Raw genomic sequence first — 13,012 nt, 5'->3', positions numbered from 1 at the left:
ATTTATTTTATTTATATTATTCATTTATATTAAGAACTATCTACAAAGATCTTAATTCACCTTAACTGAACTTTAGTACCATTTTTTAAATTCTCTGCTAAGGTGAGGTTTATCCTATAGTTTGGAGTTGAAAGTTTACAAGAGAGAGAGAGAGAGAGAGAGGCGGGGGGGGGGCGGGTATTTAGGGCCCTTAAGCTCCCATGTGCAATTAGGAACAGGTAATTCGTCTATTCTGAGCATGGTTTGTTACTTGGGACACCCCTGAAAATTGCCAGCATCTATGAGAGGAGAAACATGAAGGGCCAGGTTAGTTTAGCATTCAGGAGGACAGGTGTGGGGGAGGGGAGGGCAGGCTGCAGGTCACAGGACCTGGTGGGGAGCAGGAGGACACTGACTACAGTGTAGAACACAGAGAAACGTGCTAGGTTTGTTTTGAGCTGTTTTTATTCTTAAGCCTCGGGATCTAATTAGGGACTGTGGTGCAGGCTTCTCACGGCATGGGTCCTTTCTCGAGCAGATGTGAGTGTGCAGATGCCGTGGCGAACTCTATCTGGGATGCCGTGGCCAGCATCCAGCTCTGACCTCTTTGTGTCTTCTCTCAAGCTATCTCGTCATCTTCAGCAGAAGCCTCTAATGGCAGTCATTCTCAGAGCTTCTCTGTCCTGTGTCATTCCCAATACCGTTAACGTACAGTGATGCCCAGGTCTGTTGTCAGACAAGTTCTTGTGCGGAGCATAGTCATCAGCCTCAAGGAGAAGCGCCAGAGCTCAGTTGGGTCTTTGGATATAAATGGGCCAAATATGTTCATTTCAGAAATGATCTGGATTGCTGACACTTTTACTGTGGTCTTGACACTGGACACCTTTCCTGGGGGTGGGGGTGGGGGGCTCCACATATGCCCAAGGTCCCGTCCAAACCAAACAAAACCGGGGATTATTTAAAGAAGCCACTTTGACTCCACAGTCCATTTATCCTTTTCAGATACAAAAATAACACATTGTTTTATCTCTGAGTATAAGACTCCTTTTTTAAAGGAAATAAAATGAGCAGACCGTTTCCTTCCTGACGGATTCCTGAACCTCTTTAAAAATCTGTTAAACATAGCCACAGACACAACCCATGTGCCCAGATTTCCTAAACTCAACTGGACAAGGCAGGAGTATACCAGGAAACCACGTCTGAAGCTCAGGGATGCTTCAGTGTCCCTCAGTGACATGAGTCATGCGTTCAAGGGCGAGAATCCAATTTCAGTTATCAAGTGAGCTGCAGATAACCGTGGTCAACTGCTCTGAACAGCATCACATGGCCACATTAATTCAGGGAGCCCAGAGTACTTCAAGAAACTGGCCCTAACTCATATGTGTGGGCTTCTCTGAGATGTATGCACTGTCAACTTGCAAACTGCTCTCTATTTCAAATTCTATCCTTATATGGAGCTGACGCCTGCATCCCCAAAACCTCACCATCGGTGGGGCTTTGGAAAGCTGTCACCGGTGAATGCTGGGGTCACAGATGCTGTAAAGCCAAGGCCAAGTGACCTGGCTCCTGAGAAGTCCGGGCTATCCTGGCAAAAGAGGGAAGATTTACAACTGGCATGCACACTCTGACTTCACATCAGGGTCTCTCGCAATCCCCACGCTGACCGTATTACCCACTAGTGAACATGGGGACAGGTACTCAGCAAGGCAAAGCCAGCGTGTGGTGGGCTGAGGTGACTTTCAGAAGAAAGGGAACTTTCTTCATCAGGGCTGTCCCTGCCTGACTGAGAGTAACCCAGAGTCAAGTTACGGCTTCCTGCCTCTGGGGGCTTCCAAACTCAAGCCAGGCTGAGGTGCGTCTCCTTTTTTCTGCTTTTCCCTGGCCTGCTGGAAAGGCTGCAGTGGTGATACCTGAGGTCCACGCCAAAGACAGAGGAGCAGACCTTCGAGAAAGTGGGCTGTTAGTTTCTCTTGATGTGTGGCAGAGTTGGAAGACGATAGTAAAACAAGGAGGATTTGGGAGACGTACGACCATTCCTCAGGCTGTTTGGGGAATATCGCCCTCGTTTTGGAAGTAAGGATTTGTGGTAGGATAGTTTCAGCCTTTCTTCCTTCTTGGCTTGTCCCCAGAAGCACCCACACGCTCTCATATACACTGCTGAGCACTGTGGACCGGCTACCGAACAAATCCCACCTTCTCACGTCGAATCTCAGGATGCCATCGATGGTGAGCTCGAAGAGGCGCACATGCGCATGCAATGCTCCGACGCTGTAAACGCTAGGGTTGGGATGGTGCTTAGCATGGGAGAACTGAAGCCTGGGTTGAGACTGTCTTCCGAACGGAAGCCACATGGCTGTAGTCAGAGCAGGACCCAGCTACTTTATGCTTTGCTCTGTGACAAACTGTCTGGGGCCCAGGAAGCGCCTAGGGCTGTCTCTGAGGTGTGAGCCATTCAGTGTGCCTTGCGTCTGAGAATTTTTTGTGTCTCCTCATGTTAAAAACCAGCTGAGGAAAAAGTAACTCACGTCTAATTTCTAGGACTCAGAAAAGGGGGTGGGGTGGGGATGAACAATTTCAATGGGTGCCCCTCCCCTTCCCCCCATTTCCTTTCTTCCCGGCCTTATTTCTCACAGATGTGGACCCCTTGGGGCATTGTGAGTCACACTGCCCGCAGTGTCGGGAGCACACCAGGATCCCTTCTTCCTGGAAGTACTTCCCCTGCTGAGAATGCTGGCCTGGGGCTCCCGAGGACAGCCAGCCTCTGCCTGCAGACAGAGTGTCCGCAGTGTCCAGAACAGGCAGGAAAGGACCCACTGGGCTGCCGGAGGAGACCAGGAGGTGGGAGGTTAAGCCAACAGGGAAACAGGTGTCGGATCTGCCAGCTGTTTACCTTGCACCGTGAGGTAGGCTGCGCTTTCCACGGCTCCCTTCTGGTTGGCCGCCCTGCACCTATAGACACCTTCATCCTCTTCGGTGACTCTTTCAATAAACAGCGTGCTGTTTCCCGGTCCTAAAATAATTCCTGGGGAGCGAGAGATGTTTAGATTAGCAGGTCTGGAGGACAAACACAAACAGCCCGCAGGAAGCCTGGTGCCTTCCTATCCTCGGCTTCCAGAAGATGTTCCGAGCTTCCCTTAACTCCAGAGCGGGGCATTCCCCCACTCCAGGCTGGGCTAACCAGCATCTGCCCCACGCCTGCCGGGAGCCAAGCGCCACAGCACCCACGCCACAGCTTGATGCTTCCAAACACTCAGAAGGTGCTGTCCTGTCCCCTCACACAGAGAAAACGGAGACCCAGTATTAGGCTATCTGACCAAGACCGAGCAGCTTGACCCAGCACATTTGTGGACTAGGGTCCTTTGTCATGTGCCTATCATGTGGTGGCACAGCATGGAGGTGACGAGCTTGGGCTTAGCTCTGTTTGAATCCCCACCTTAGCACCATAGGCAAATCACTTACTCTGTCTATGTTTTATTTCCCCAGTCTTGATATAAAATGAAAGCAGTTCCCACTCAGTCCATGTGTTTCGTGGTAGTGAGTGCTCAGTAGATGTAAGTACTTAATATTCAGTACTACCCAGACTGGGGTAGTGATGGAAGTTCTCCCATGAATTTCCAGACCCCCTGGAAGGCTTTGAGACACAGACATCTACACCAAGCACTGTCACCGGGTATTTACTTGGTATTAATCTCCTGTCAGTCCACGTCTGGGGAACAGACAGCCCACAAGAGTGCAAGCATCTCAGGAAGGCTGCATGGAGAGGAAGGAGGTGGCCCTCGAGCCACAGTCTGAAGGACTGTCAGGGGTGAGGTGTGAAAGGAGGGTAGGAGACAAGAGGTAGACGTGAACATGTCCTGAGGGCTGGTCCTGACCGCGCATGAATACGTACAAATGAGATGATAGATAGATAGATGATAGATAGATAGATAGATAGATAGATAGATAGATAGACAGATAGATAGACACAGATGATAGATAAATGATAGATGATAGGTAGATGATTGATGGATAATAGATAGATGGATGATAGATGATAGACTGATAGATAGATGATAGAGGATAAACAGATGATAGATGATGGATAGATAGATAGATAGATAGATAGATAGATAGATAGATAGATGACAGATAGATGATAGACAGATGATAGATGATAGGTAGATGATAGATGAATAATAGATAGATGGATGATAGATGATAGATAGATGATAGAGGATAAACAGATGATAGATGATGGATAGATAGATAGATAGATAGATAGATAGATAGATAGATAGATAGAACGAACAGGTAAACCCCAGCCCTCATACCCCTACACATTGTTTTATTAGTCTTTTCTCTGTCTCCCTTCCCAATTAAACCCAGAGATTTACACAAACACGCGACCACTGAGCAGTCCGCTGCCCCTTTAATCTTTTTCAAAAATGGACTTTTTCAAAAGTGATTTCTTCACTCATAGGAGAGCCTCTTTTATGTACCAGCGGCTTCTAGAGACTGGTGAGACCATAACAGGCCGACCAGTCACATCCTTGCTTAGAGGCTTCACATTCAAGTTTACAATAAAGCCCATGGAGCAGGCGGGCTGACTGAGAGGGTAGGGGAAGGAGAGGCAGAGGAGGCTGGTGCGGACAGGGCCATCTAAGGCCTTCAGGGACAGCTCTTCTGGGAGGTGGCCTCTGAGCAGAGACCTGCCAGAAGGAAGCATCCCTACAGCGGTGGAAAGAGCGTTCTAAGCAGAGTGAGCAGCAGATGTGTAGACCCTGGGCCAGGAATGAGCCTGTGTAAGACACAAGGGGCTGAGATGGCCCAGTGCTTAAGAAGAGCACCTGTTGTTCTGGCAGAGGACCCAGGTTCGGTTCCCAGCGCCCACATGGTGGCTCACAACCATCAACAACACAGGGGAGTCTATGCCTTCTTCTGACCTCTGTGGGTGCCAGGCATGCACATGATGCATGTGCATACATGCAGGCAACCACCCATAAACATAAATAAGTCTAAAAAAGAGGAGGAGGAGAGAAGGAAGAAGACCCGTGACTAGTGTGCAGTAAGCAGGCAGAAGAGAGAAATGGTCAGTGCCCAGATCCTGCCTCACCTGCCCCCATGCATCATAAGCATTTAAGATTTGTTGTGTTCTCCACCGCTCAGAAACCACTGGAGAGGGCTGGAGAGATGGCCCAGCAGTTAAGAGCACTTGTTGCCCTTCTAGAGGGCCTGGGTTCCATTCTCAATACCCATAGCAGGCAGCTCACAACTGCCTGTAACTCCGGTTCCAGGAGATCCCACGGCCTCTTCTGGATACACTCATACATTAAAAAAAATAATAAAAAAATAAAAATAATACACATACATACATACAAAATAATAAATAACTAAATATACCGAAGAGCTGAGTGCGGTGGCACACTCCTGTAACCCTTACTCGTGAGAGGTAGAGACAGGAAGATTAGGAATTGAAGGTTAGCCTCAGCTACATGGTGAGCTTGAGGCCATCCTGCACTACATGGCCTTGTTTCAGAAACACAAGCAAGCAACTCAGCAAAACCACCCTAAGCCCAAACAACCCACTGTAGGACGAGCTGGGGAGGGAGCTAGGCCAGGGTGCTTCCCTTAAACAAGCGGGGTTCTAGATCCCCTCCGCGGCATCACAAGAAAAAAAACGAAACAGAAGACACTAGTCGCTGGATGGCACGGGCAGCTGGCAGACATGGAAAGTGGGGGTCTGGTTTGGGGAGTCTTCTCCGGAAAGGCTGGAGCCAGCGAGCCAGTGCCACAGGTGGGAGGGGACTTTGGGGTTTTTGTCCGGAGAACGAAGCAGCTTGCTTAGGGATTGGGGTGTGGTGTGTGCGAACAGGCCATGAAGAGCAGGCTGGCTTCTAAGTCAGTGGTGTGGACAACTGGGGTGCGGAGTATCTGGGAGTGGGAAAGTGGAACAGGGGATGGCCGTCAAGAACTCGGGCGTTTTCCGTGCATTTAAGTTCAAGATGGCTACTGACATCCGAAGGGAGGATTCGCCCAGAGCACAGGGAGGGGGTCGGGACTTGACACTGTGTGTGCTCACTGAGAAGGCTGCAGTCCAAGAGCAGCAGACAGATGCCGCGGCCTCAGTCGGTCCAGAGGGAGGAGTGAAGTCCACAGCCTGGGCCCTGGCCACCTTAGAACAGGAGAGGGAAGCGGACAAGTGGGGGTGGGGGTCGGGGTGGGGGTGGGGGCTCAGGAGGTGACAAGAACCAACAAAAGACATTTTCTCACCGGCAGTGCCGAGCTGCACTGAGAGCCTCTGCGGAAGGAAGCTAACTGCCTGCTTTGACACAGTGGAGAAGAAAGCCCGACCAAGGTCACAGAAAGAGACAGCGGGGTGACCGAGTGGAGACAGCGAGGGGTGTCTGCAGAGCAGCGTGGCTGGAGAAGATGTTGAGATTTTATTTATTTTTATGTTATGTGTGTGAGTGTGTTGCTCCTGCAGATGTCCGCACACCATGTCTGTGCAGTGCCTAGAGAGGCCAGAAGTAGGTGTTTGGTTCCCTGGAGCTGCAGTTACAGATGGTTATGAGCTGCTGCCCGGTGGGTGCTGGAAACCCAACTTGGGTTCTCTGCAAGAGCAGCCCGTGTTCTTAACCAATAAGCCACCTCTACAGCACAAGAAAGGAACTTAAAAAAAGATTTATTTTTCTGTTTTGAAGTGTGTGTGTGTGTGTGTGTGTGTGTGTGTGTGTGTGTGTGTGTGTGTGTGTGTGTTGGGGTATGTGCACATGACTGCAGATGTCCGAGGAGACCAGAGCCACCAGATCCTTCGCAGCTAGAGTCACGGGTGTTTCTGAGCTGACGGGTGTGGATCCTGGGAATCAAACTCGGGTCCTCTGGAAGAGCAGTTCCTGCTCTTAACTGCTGAGCCCAGAAACTCTTTCTTAAGATGCAAAGGTTTATAGGATTTTTATGTGCTGATAGAAATAATCTGGGACAGAGGGAGGGGAGAGGGAGGCAATGGTGCCAGGATTAGAATTTTCCAAGTAAGAGGAACAGAGTTCAAGAGCTCAGGTAGCCTGGAAGGAGCAGGGCCGTCTGTTTTTTCCTTATTTTCTTCCTTCCTTCCTTTTTTCTGGAGACAGGCTCTTGCTACGTAGTCAAGGCTGGCCTTGAACTCACGATCCTTCTGCCTCCACCTCCCGACTGCTGGAATTACAACCCGTCCCACGTTTCCCTACTTCGTTCCACTCCATCTCAGCTCCGTATCTTTTTTGTTTATTGTTACACATATACAAAATATATAACTACGTGTCTAAGTGAATGACTATGTAAATTCAACCCACTGAATCTGCCCACATAAATATATGTTTTGGGGGCTGACCAGTTGTGCCAGGAAACCAATGAGGTTGCTCATTCCTAGGGAATTAGACTCATTCCCTCTTTAGCTCCTTCATCTAGGGCTGGGGCCCCGTGAGATTTTCCCCATCCACGCTGGCATGCTGGCTGGCAAAGATGCCGTCATTTTCTTGATTAAGGATTGACATGGCCCCGGGTTGTACAAGAAAGCAGGCTGAACAAGCCAGTAAGCAGCACTCCCCCATGGGCTCTGCTTCAGTTCCTGCCTCCAGGTCCTGTCCTGGCTTCTCTCAGAGACGGACTGTGACCTGTCAGCTAGATAAACCCTCTCCTCCCTAGGTTGGCTTTGGTCAGTGTTTTACCACAGCAACAGAAAAGCAAAGGAGGCCAACTGGTTAGCTGGTTAGCATTGTGCTGGAAGGGATGCTAAACTAGTTTATCCTTCTCTACCAGTGTCATGTAAAACAAAACACAAACACAGGCCCAAAGCCACCCCACGGCTGCTCCTTCGTCTGTACTCTCGGAACATCCCTCCGTGGGTGTGTGGGTGTGTGAGTCACCTCTGTTTCCCAAACTCCTGTTCTGAGTGACGGGCTGATTAAGGAGGGACTCTGAAGTCAGGAGCGGTTCTGTGCGCCTGGCTTGCAGGAGGAGAGGCCTGCGGATACTTGACTGTGGAAATGACATCATGGAAGTGGCATTTGGGGCAGTTTAGTCTAGCAGAAGGCAGGATGGGCTGGAATGAGGAAAGAACAGCATGGGGCAGTCCGGTTCCCTCCTTGAAATCCAGGCAAAGGGTGGTGAGGCCCACACTCAGCCCCCACCCCCACCCTGGCCACACACACAAGCCGGGATGGGAGAGAGGACGGGAAGAAACAGCCTGCAGGAATTGGTGCTTTATCAGCTAAAGAATGGGAGGAGATGAGCCCAAGGTGAGGCCAGCATTTTAAGCCCAGGCAAGAGGAACTACGTGTTTTTCACTGCGTTCTCCCCGATGACTTTGGCTAAGCCCTTGCGTCCCTCTGACCATTGTTTTTCTCTGTAAAATGGGGGCAACTCCGGCTTTGCATTGCAAGCATCCCAGAAACAGGGAAAATAAATATGAATGACATGCTGGCAGATTTGAGGGGTGCAGGTTTTGGGTGCAGCTCGGTGGTGGAGCACTTCCCGACATGCCCAAGGCTGTGAGTCCCATCCTCAGCACCACAGCAGCATGAGAGGAAGGAGGAGGCAAGACAATTGGAGCCAACGCGTGGTTGAGGCTTTTGGAAAATGTAAGATCTGGGGTATGACTAGCAGTCATGTCTGTGATGACTGTGAGACTGGCTGAGGAGGAGTGAGAGCCGGTCTGGCTGCTCACATCTCCTTCCAGCGCTCTGAACCTTGTTTCTTCCCATCTCTCTGGTCCCATCTGAACACCATCAACAGCGGAAAAAGACTGACTGGGGCTACTCTGGGTATTTTTTCCCATGCCTTAAATACTCTTGTCCCCAACCTTTTCTTGTGGCCGCCAAGTTTAATATGATTTATTATAGTTTGTATTTTTTGTATTTATTATTATTAGTAATATTATTGTATTATTAGTTTGTATTTACTTGTTTAAACCTCTTTTTCTAAACATCATCAAGTGCCTCCCTTCATGAAAACCTATGAAAATATTTACTGGAAGCCAGGTGTAGTGGTACGTGGCTTTAATCCCAGTACTTGAGAGGCAGGGGCAGGACAGCCAGAGCTACATAGTGAGACCCTTTCTCAAAAACACAAACAACAACAACAACAACAAACCAAAGAAACAAACAAATTAAAAAAAAAGAAACATATTTACTGGAGTTTTGCTTTTTCCTCATTTGGTTTTCTGTCTCTGGGTTTTCTTTTGGAGAGCGCTGTGGGGCGGGGGGGGGGGGGGGGGGAGGCAAGGAGCTGACCTCTACTATACAGAGATGCACCACAGTGTCATTTGGGGGTGGTATCTCTCACAACGTAGCCCTGGTTATCTTGGAACTCACTCTATAGACCAGGTTGGCCTTAAACTCAAAGAAATCAGCATGCCTCTGCCTTCTGAGTGCTGGGATTAAAGGTCAATTATTGAGTAAAATGTTTTTTCCCCACGCCAAATTGTGGTGCCAGTTCAGAGAATACAAGTTCTGATATAGTTGGGTCTCTGTTTCTAGGCTCTCTACTGTCAGGGGCCCATTTGTCTGTACCACAGCATTTAAACCACGATGCTTCCTAACGTATCTCTAAAAAGACCTGTGTTGGCTTCTTTCTATTTCACGTGTATAGGTTGCTTGCTGACCTGTGTGTCCGTGTACCACACGCATGGAATGCCCACAGAGGTAATCAGATCCCTGGAACTGGAATTACAGATGGTCGTGAGCCACCACGTGGGTGCTGGGAGACGGGAGCCAGACCCGGGTCCTCTGGAAGAGCCCCCTTAGCTGCTGAGCCATCTCTCCAGCCACTTTGGTAATACATCTTGAAGTCTTATGTGGTCTTCCATCCCCTCTTTTCTTCAAGATGCTTCTGACTATCCTTGCTGCTTTTTACTGTCCTGTCCTGTCACGCTCTGCAAAAAGCCCAGCGGAGCTGCTGACTGGCACCCAGTCAGCTTACATCCTGCCTGACGATAAACATGCCTATCCAGAGACAGCAGCTCTCTTGAGATCTTTTTTTCCTCTCCTTCTTGGGGTTCTTGTATGCCATTGAATGCCCTTAGTTTCTTTTTAAATAACTTGCTTTTAAAGTTACCTTTATTTCTAGATACAGTCATATTTATTTTATATTTGTGTGTTTTGCCGGCATGTATGTCCTGTACACTACATGCACGCAGCTAGAGGCCAGAAGAAGGCATCAGATCCCCTGGAACTGGAGTTACAGGCGGTTGTGAGCTGCCATTCAGATGCTGGGAATTGAACCCGGGTCTTCTGGAAGAGCAGCCAATGCTCTTAAGTGCTAAACCGTCTCTCCAGCCCCAGGTGGGTAGTACTTCTGCCTGTTACACATGTTGGTATTGCGTTCTTTGAGGGGTTCACTCTAGCTGAATTTTTTCTTTCTCCTTCGGATGTGAGTAGTAGAGGAGCAGGCAGACTCACAGACAGGCTACTGCCTTTTTGTTGCTGATAATTGTCTACCAGTTTGCTCCTAGTAGGATGCCAAAGACATTTTCATGTGCTTTCTTATTTATTTCCGCAGCTTCAGACAACCAATAGGTTGATTTTTCAGCCATTGAACATACACTACCCCTACCCCTATGTATACTCAGTATTTACTTCTCTCTCTTTTTTTTAATAATTTATTTATTGTTTTCATTTCATGTGCATTAGTGTTTTACCTTCATGTATGTCTGTATGAAGGTGTCGGATACCCCGGAGCTAGAGTTACAGGCAGTTATGAGGTGCCAGGTGGGTGCTGGGATTTGAACCCGGGTCCTCTGACAGAGCAGTCAGTGCTCTTAACCGCTGAGCCATCTCTCCAGCCCCTTACTTCTTTTTTCTATTAAATAAAAAATTTCGCACTTATTCACCGGAGTCATGGTGCCTCATGTGCTGAGGCCAGGGGATACACTTGCTTCTCTCCTCCACAGTACGGGCCCTGGGGACTGTGAAACTCGGGCTGTCAGGCCTGGCAGCCATCCTCCTAACCTGCTGAGCCATCTTGCCGGCCCTGACTCCTCCTGACCATCAGAACCCACATCAGCTTGGCCAAATAGGGAGCAGGGCAAGACTGACGTAGTTACCTAAAAAGACGTCAACTAAAGCAGCTGGTACGGAAAATGGGGGGTGACTGTGTCTACGAAGCTTAGAAAGCCTGTCATCAGTCTAAAAGTGGAACCTGCCATCAGTTCACACCCATGGGCGCTGGGTAGGGGTTTAATTCTAGGACTGTCTTTTTATGTTTTAAAGAAAAGGCAGGTATCTGAATTTTTTATGTTCAAACTCTCATTTTTTTACTACCCCCCTCCCCCTTTTGGGTTTTTCGAGACAGAGTTTCTCTGTGTGGCCCTGGCTGTCTTGGCACTTGCTCTGCAGACCAGGCTGGCCTTGAACTCACTAAGATCCTCCTGTGTCTGCCTCCCGAGTGCTGGGATCTAAAGGCCGCCATCGCCCGGCAAACTTAGCATTTTTTTAATGTTGGCCCACATGTTCACTTAGGCATTCACTGTGAGGGCCAATAAAGACGCGTATGCTGGGTAGACCAGATACGACTCTGAGAGGATGCTATCCATGGGTAAACCCTCAGGGTTTTGTTATCCAGGACCTGTGTGACCTGGCCCGTCAGCGTTAGGCTCTGATATCTCCCTGCTCTCAGGTCTTGAATCTTTCTGCAGCTCACGCTAAGCCGCTGCGGCTTTACACACGCTGTTTCTTTGCCTCATGGCTGAGGCTTACTTGTTTTGCTTTGTTTTTGTTTAATATTTGGTTCCTGGACCAGCCACGTTGCGAGATCTCTTCCATCGTTCTCGGACCCCTGCTCTGTTCCTGCGCGCAGTCACCCAGTGCCTGCCCTACTCTGGCGTGTGCCATTTTGCCGTCAGATCCCGGACTTTCTTGTTTGCCGGCTCCAGTATGGAGAACAGAAAGCCCGCCTTAGTCTTTCTGAGTCCCTGGTGTCTAGCTCTGTGCCAAATAACCGGCTGGCCTCCAGCGACCGGGGGATGACAAAATGCGTGAAGACCCTCGGCAATGGAGTGCGGGGCAGAGGAGGGACGGTTTTGTGGTCTTTGCGAGTCTTCAGCTAATGTTGCCTTTCGTGCCAACTCTGTCTGTGGTAGTTCACCACACACGCATGCCCAGCTTTCCCCCAGTAGCCAGAACATTCTCACCACTTCACTTCATAAGGCACAAACACACCCAGGTTCCTGGAGCACAGGAATAATCCAGGGGATGGTGTAGGTGTTGGTGGCCCTAAAGAGACGAGGGAAGCTTCACTCTAGGATGTGTGTGCAGGAAGCTGTTATGAACCCTGAAGGGTACGAGCCTCAGTGTAAGACCCCAGTGTAAGACCCCAGGGACCCGGTGAGTTGACTGAGGAAAGGGGCGTTGGATCAGTTTGTGATCAAGTGATCAGCAGTTATCCAGGGGGGTTAGTCCACATGTGTTTAAATATGTCTAGCTATTTTAGTATTTGGTATTTCCAAGGAACTTCGTAAATTATTTTTCCAGTCATGCCTTATGCTGAGGGACAATGGCGATGCTGTGTGTGAGAACTGTATTGTCTCAGAGAGAGTACGGCATTTGATACAACTCGCTAAACCTGTGGAGGTTTTGATTCCCATATTTGATTAAATAAATGCACGGTGTGTTCGAACTTCCTGCTTCTCCAGCACAAACGACTCTGCTTTCCTAACAGGCTCGTCAGTCTGGACAGGGGTCCCTCTGTCGTGTGACCGTCTATACTTCTGACATAGAGGGTATGCCGCTGGATTTGGCTAAACTTAATCTGCATCTTCTTTATTTTTAAGTTTTTTTTTATTGTTTAATTCTGTGTGTGTGTGTGTGTGTGTGTGTGTGTGTGTGTGTGTGTGTATGTGTGTTCACTTGAGTGTAGGTGCCATGGAGGCCATAAGAGGGCGTCAGATGCCCTGGAGCTGGAGTTATAGGCAGTTGTGAGACACCCCACTTGGGTACTGGGAGCTGAACACCTATCTGTACATTATAAGTACACATGGACTCTCCTGGCCAATAAATGCTTATGGTATGTTCACATTTGCCAT

The 13,012-nt window shown here is 49.1% G+C and overlaps 1 protein-coding gene across 1 annotated transcript in view; it reads right to left on the bottom strand.

The window, feature by feature from the left end:
* Flt1 (fms related receptor tyrosine kinase 1) overlaps nt 1-13,012 on the bottom strand; it is a 119,664-nt gene that overhangs the window by 49,550 nt on the left and 57,102 nt on the right. The window contains exon 11 of the mRNA XM_006979624.4: nt 2,870-3,001. Coding sequence (XP_006979686.2) covers nt 2,870-3,001 — 132 coding nt within the window. The remainder of the gene's footprint in view (nt 1-2,869; nt 3,002-13,012) is intronic.

This window comes from Peromyscus maniculatus, chromosome 23, assembly GCF_049852395.1.
Source record: "Peromyscus maniculatus bairdii isolate BWxNUB_F1_BW_parent chromosome 23, HU_Pman_BW_mat_3.1, whole genome shotgun sequence".
In the NCBI taxonomy this organism is placed as follows: Eukaryota; Metazoa; Chordata; class Mammalia; order Rodentia; family Cricetidae; genus Peromyscus; species Peromyscus maniculatus.
The sequence above is the reverse complement of the archived record's forward strand: the minus strand, read 5'-3'. Positions and strand labels throughout refer to the sequence as shown.